The following is a 6,747-nucleotide window of genomic DNA, read 5'->3' as shown; positions in this document are numbered from 1 at the left end:
TATGTCTGTGCGAGGGTGTAACATCTCTGGAACTGGAGTTACAGTTGTGAGCTGTCGTGTGGGTGCTGGGAATTGAACCTGAGTCCTCTGGAAGAGCAGTCGGTGCTCTTAACTGCTGAGCCATCTCTCCAGCCCCACGATATCTTTTTCAATCTTTCTTTTATACGTTGTTTCACCTTTCACCAGGGTGTAAAACAAGATTAATCATTACTCATCTCCCATGCTGTAATATCTAACAAACGCTAGGGGGCATGGCCCAGAGGTTAGCGCCAAATATCCCGGAAGGATTTAAAGCTGTAACCGCAAGTCTTGGGAGGCCTAGAAGCACCAAGGCACAGCCAGATTCTGAAGCGATGCAAGCATCTACCGCCCAGGACCAGATGGCTCCTATAATGATCCTGGAGCCTGCTGATGGTTGCCTCTGCGACCAGCCAGTGCTCATCTCCGTGCACGGCCTGGCCCCCGAGCAGCCCGTCACGCTGCGCGCGGCCCTGCGAGACGAGAAAGGCGCGCTCTTCCGCGCCCACGCGCGCTACCGCGCCGACGCCCAGGGCGGCCTGGACCTGGCGCGCGCGCCCGCGCTGGGCGGCAGCTTCGCCGGGATCGAGCCCATGGGGCTGCTCTGGGCCCTGGAGCCCGAACGGCCATTCTGGCGCCTGATCAAGCGCGACGTGCAGACGCCCTTCGTGGTGGAGCTGGAGGTGCTGGACGGCCACGAGCCCGACGGCGGGCGGCTGCTGGCGCGCGCGGTGCACGAGCGTCACTTCATGGCTCCCGGGGTGCGGCGCGTGCCCGTGCGCGAGGGCCGTGTGCGCGCCACGCTCTTCCTGCCTCCAGGTGAGCAGCCCTCCCTCCTGGGCTGGAAGCCCGGGATGCTTCAGGGGTGCAGCGCCTGGGCCCCTTCTTCCCTGTCTCCCGCACTCTTCACGGGGTCCTTGGAGGTCAGTGGCCCCTGGAAAAGTCTTTCTGACTTGGGGTCATGTCTGGGAGAGCCCTGAACTGAAGGTCAGCTCAGGAGCAGCATCTGAAGACAAGCACAGTATCAGAGCTCGCCCAAACCCCATGAACTAGTAATCTTTTCTCTGTGATAGTAAGATCCGCGGGTGGTTGTGCACGGGTTCACGTTTGGCATCTGGTGTTCCAGAAAGCAACTCTTCAGGCAAGGTGGGCCAGCGCCTTCTAACCCGCAGGACTTGTGTGCCACTCTTAAGCCTGGAATCTGAAGCGGGGGTGTGGAGGGCCGTGGAATTTTGTGTCTTGGGTGATTCTGAGATAACTTTTTCCCAAGGCAAAAGAGCCACAGCTTTGAGAGGGACTTAAACTCAGCGACTCACAGAGAGCTGCTCTAGGGGATTTGGCCAATTGCTTCTCGTTTCTTTGAAATGCAGACAGAAATGGCAGTTTAGTGAAGGTCTGAGGATAAGGAAAGGACACTTTTTGTTTTGTTTTGTTTTTTGTTTTGCTTGTTTGTTTGCATGTTTTTCCGAAATCCGCCCGCCTGCCTCTGTCTCCCAAGTGCTGGGATTAAAGGCTTGCAAACCACCACAGCCAGGCAGCACTTCTTATAAAACATTTAAGTGATGCTGAAAAGTGAGAAAGTGGCTCTTTGGTTCAAAACTTTAAAATGCTTTAATGTGTTTACTTGTTTATATATTTAAGTAGTAATACGCAAAAATTCAAGAACTCAAAGGTCTCCGTAATAAAAGGTCTCTCTTTCATGGGAAGTTATTATTACCGACGTCATGGGCAATTGTGTTCCCTTTCAGTTTTAGTCTGAAGGGCTGATCTCCCTCCCAATCAGAACGCTGTTTTTAAAGATCAGATTTCCTGAGGACCCTGGAATGCTTCCTTCCTAGCTTCACCCTCATTGTGAAAGTCCCTTTTCTCCCTTCTGTATACTTCTTACCGCATCTAATCCGTTAGGCTGTCCTCATTCGTCCCACTGCCTGACAGTCCCTGCGATAGCCGAGATTGCTGTCATATTGTATTCTGTCCTTGTTTGGCCAACCCATATCTGTATTCAGTGAGTTCGGCTCCACTTTTAAAAACTGCCAGAACGCCCTGTGACTGAGGCAGTTCTACTTTGAGGACACTCTCTTGCTCAAATCTCTGGGTGTGTTTGTGGCATCTAAGGAGCCCATGAGAGGATCTTCCGGTCTCATCTGGGGGTGTTCCTATGTACACCCAGCTTCTCAGGTGACCTGCAACTGTCAGAAATGGGGTGAAGCTGTGTGACCCTGGAGGAGGATGGAAGGGTGTGCAGGATATGTTGGTGTGTGAACGAAAAAAAAATTCAGAAATGTGAATATGACTTTACTGTTCTAAGAGATCAAATGTGTGTGTATTATAAACAATATGAATAACCTGGGCATTTAATTTACATATACAGTTCTAACTCCTGGAGTTTATGGTATTTATCAGCACTGTAATATAAGGGGACAAAAGCAACAATCTTAATGATCAGTAAAAAAAGAAATGAAGTATGATCTGTTCCTCAGTGTGTTTCCCAGGGTAGAAACACAGCACACATCTCCAATTAGGGACAAAATCAATCATCTGGGGTCTTGAGACTTAAAACTTTACCACACGTGACTTAGTTAAGTGTTTATCTAGCACACAGGAGACCCTAGGTTTAATCCCCATTACCAAAAAAGTGGATGTGGTGGTCCATGTCCTGAATCTCAGCAATGGGGAAGTAGACACAGTAGGGTCAGGAGTTCAAGACTAGTGCTACATGAGACTGGAGTTCAAAGCTATCAATACCAGTCTGTGCTACATGCGACTGTTTATAAATAAATAAAGAGATTTCACATCAATTACAAAAATCCTAGAAAGCTGTAGCAAATGTAGATGAAATGTGGCTTCAGTTTGATGGTTTTGAAAATTACAAGCCTTGGACATACAAAGAGTGAATGTTGCAGGAGGATTTATTTTCTAGATTATTCCAAGAAAACCAAGGATGATTAGATATCAAAACACTTGGGTGCTCAAGTCATCAGTTTCTGAGCTGTAAGGTTCCAAAAACGTTTATGTGTTGCTAGAGTAGGAAACATACTTATTGCAAGCCCTTGATTTACAGACACCCAGCACCCATGCCACCCTGAAGCTCACTGGTGCTGGCCACTCAGGGCTGTGCTGCTGATCTGAGGAAAGCTGGCTCACCCACAAGTGTGAGTCTAGGCAATAGAGGAGGGCAGAGTCCCCATCTGGCATTTTTAGGAAAGGTGAGATCGCTTCTCCCACTAATATTCCACCCAATAAGGCATATTTTCAAAAAAGGAAAAGAGGCTTGGATGTTCTGTGTCCTTCTTGACTCTTGTATAAACAGAAGAATGAGTTAGCAAGACATTTGGAAACTAAATCTGCAGGGGGGGGTTGTTTTTATTTCTAAGGAAATGGACCCTTTCCAGGAATTGTGGACCTTTTTGGAGTTGGAGGTGGCCTTCTGGAGTACCGAGCTAGTCTGCTGGCTGGGAAGGGCTTTGCTGTCATGGCTTTGGCTTATTATAACTACGATGACCTCCCCAAGGGCATGGATATCTTTCACCTGGAGTACTTTGAAGAAGCCGTGAACTACCTGCTCAGTCACCCTCAGGTTTGTTGCTAGAGTATTTCAATTTAAAATCCAGGGTCCTAAATGCCTCCTGGAATCAAAGTTGGATTTGCAACCCAGTAGCTTGAAGCTTTGTAACATTATTTAGTCTTTTCAAATACACAGAGCAAAGTATATTTAACTGGGATGATCTCAGGGGTACACAGATGTTTGAATCTCTCGTAGGGTGACCCACCATCCCAGATTGCTGAGGGGAGATGGTTACCTCCAGCAATGTCCATTTTCCACCCAAACTGAAGTAATCAAGACAAATCATGAGTGTGAGGGTCACCTTAGCCATGTCACAGTCTTATGCCTGTGATTTTGTGTCCGGCCTCCAGGTTTGTTACAAGAATTAAATAACTCATACTTGTGAAGCTCTTGGAATATGCCTGTCATTTATTGATAAGTTTGTATTCATCCACTCAGCAAATACTAAAGGGGGTAGACACAGCATAGACAGGCAGGGAAGACAAGGCCATGTCTGCCTACACATAAACATAGATACAGTGTGGGAAAAGGGATGGAGAGCTAGGGAAAGGGGGACAGCAATTGTAAAATTCCATGTTTGTGAAGTGACAGACCTGATGGGGAATGGCTGAAACACAATAAAGAGGAAGAGACTCATTCTGAAGACTGAATCATTCTCTGCTGTTAATTGTGATTCAGAATCTTCCAAAGTAACTTATGTTGATTCTGTTTTGTTTATATACACTTGATTATGATTTTATATACACAGATATACCAGGCAAATAGCAAAACAGCTATTTAATTGTCTCAAACACGGCTTGACCTGTGATTTCTCATTGGAGCAGCAGATAGACTCTGAGCTTCTCAGATGCCCAGTGACCCTCCAAAGTCAGGATGGATAGAGTCATACTTAGGCTCAGGACAACCTGATGTGCAGGACTGGGTACTACTCACTGCCTTACCTTTTATGTGGGCTCATTCTTCTTCTTTTCTGTCTGTGTCTTTCTCAGGTAAAAGGTCCAGGAATTGGGCTGCTTGGGATTTCCAAAGGGGGTGAACTTGGCCTTGCTATGGCCTCCTTCCTGAAGGGCATCAAAGCTGCTGTCATCATCAATGGCTCTGTGGCTGCTGTTGGGAACACCATACACTACAAGGATGAGACTATACCCCCTGTGTCTCTTCTGAGAAATCGAGTTAAAATGACCAAAGACGGCCTTAAGGATGTTGTGGAAGGTCTGCAAAGCCCTTTGGTGGAAGAGAAGAGCTTCATCCCCGTGGAAAGGTCTGACACGGCCTTCCTGTTGCTTGTAGGTCAGGATGACCACAACTGGAAGAGCGAGTTCTATGCCAATGAGATCTCCAAACGCTTAGAGGCCCATGGGAAGGAGAAGCCCCAGATCATCTGCTACCCAGAAGCAGGGCACTATATTGAGCCCCCTTACTTCCCACTGTGCAAGGCTGGCATGCACCTCCTGGTGGGTGCTAATATCACCTTTGGAGGGGAGCCTAAGCCTCACGCTGTGGCCCAGGTGGATGCATGGCAGCAGCTCCAGACTTTCTTCCACAAACACTTGGGTGGGGAAGAAAGGACAATCCCATCAAAACTGTGATTTTTATTCAAGTTTTATTTTATTTAACACCTATAATGCAGGTGTGTGTGTGTGTGTGTGTGTGTGTGTGTGTGTGTGTGTGTGTGTGTGCTTATCAGTCTGGGAGCAGAGTGATTGTGCAGAAAACATAAGGTGTGACAAATGCTAATATCTTGCCATGCTCCTCCTGCAGGTGACAAGAGCTGTAGCTCTGAAAGCAAGGCCCAGTCACTGTTGGGTCACTGGAGTTGAGCAATTATTTGCCAAATGGCTGACTAAAATATGAATGATTGCCCACTGTTTGAACAAACATTAACAGGGGCTGGAAAGATGGCTCAGCAGCTAAGAACACATACTGCTCTTATAGGACCTAAGTTTGGTTCCCAGCACCTGAACCAAGCAGTTCACAACTGGCTAACTCCAGCTCCAGCACCCGTACACACACACATACACATAAATAAAAATACATGGTTTTGAAAGCATAAATAATGGTCCTTGGTCTGGGTTGGCACTATCTTGTGGATTCCACTGATTTATATAGATTTATATATGCAGACCTTTTTATGTCATCACCTCACACTGATCACTAAGACAGCATTCATTCCTGTCATAGCCCGGGTTCAGGTCCTGAGACGGAAAAGGGGCACAAAGTAATGAAGTGTCCGGCCACCAAGTTTCACACATATGGCTGGCCCTGAATGGCTCCAGCTATCTTTATTTATACTTCATTTATACTTCCCCACCCTCCAAGATTATCCTCCAGAAAAAACAACATTTTTTACCCATCTTTTACATCTAAACAACTTTTTAAACAAAAACAACACTCAGCATTTTGTTAGGTTGGCTGAATATTGAGCCAGGCACATCCTGTCCTTACAAAGCTAAAAGGTAATACTCGCAATTTAAAGGACATAGGCACACATTTTCAAGGTCAACAGTATCATTCAAAGCTTAACAAAGCCTATATACAGAAATAGGGCTGCTTTGCCGGAAACTGCCTGAGTACAGTTAGCTTGTATTTCTGTAACTGTTCCTTTGCCTTACAAAAGGGTCCTGCACTCCTAAGCCTCTCTATAAGAAACCTGAGAAGCATCATCTCCCAATAAAATTAGGGGAAGGTACTGGAGAAAAAAATGGGGTTTCCGGGAATGGTTACATCTGTCCTGTGGGTGACTGACAAAGTGGAACTATAAACCACCAATATTATGAGAGACGAGAGTGCCAGTCCACACAGTCCCAGCAGTACTCTGCACTGTCCCAGGGTCCACTGGTCCTTGCCAAGTGAGAGGCTGTGGGTCTCACCTTGAAGAAACCCATTGAACAAGTGTTCATATGCTGATCTGAAACTAGGCCACAGGCTCCCAGCAAAGTACCACCTTAGCTATCAACTGATAAGAAACAAAAATAATCAGATTTCAAAGGAAGTTCAGTTCACATCTTTGCTTTCTTTTGGATTAATAAGGATTTTTATTCTGCGGAAACAAATTATGTTAGGCTCCTGTTTATACTTACAGATACTTAAGATTTTGTTGCTTCAAAAGTTGATGAAGGTCCTGCGCCGGATGCCTGAGCCTCAGAGCCCTCATCCAGTGGCTG

General features: G+C 46.5%; 1 protein-coding gene across 1 annotated transcript; it reads left to right on the top strand.

Annotated features, from left to right (window-relative positions):
- Window positions 1-236: 236 nt before the first annotated feature.
- Window positions 237-6,546, top strand: LOC100773433 (peroxisomal succinyl-coenzyme A thioesterase). The gene is made up of 3 exons (XM_027418467.1): window positions 237-837; window positions 3,393-3,595; window positions 4,573-6,546. Exons 1-3 carry the CDS (start codon window positions 252-254, stop codon window positions 5,170-5,172), a joined length of 1,389 nt encoding a protein of 462 aa, XP_027274268.1. The 5' UTR covers window positions 237-251; the 3' UTR covers window positions 5,173-6,546.
- Window positions 6,547-6,747: the final 201 nt, after the last annotated feature.

Source organism: Cricetulus griseus, chromosome 5 (genome assembly GCF_003668045.3).
Source record: "Cricetulus griseus strain 17A/GY chromosome 5, alternate assembly CriGri-PICRH-1.0, whole genome shotgun sequence".
Taxonomy (NCBI): Eukaryota; Metazoa; Chordata; class Mammalia; order Rodentia; family Cricetidae; genus Cricetulus; species Cricetulus griseus.
This window is presented reverse-complemented; position numbering and strand designations above follow the sequence as displayed.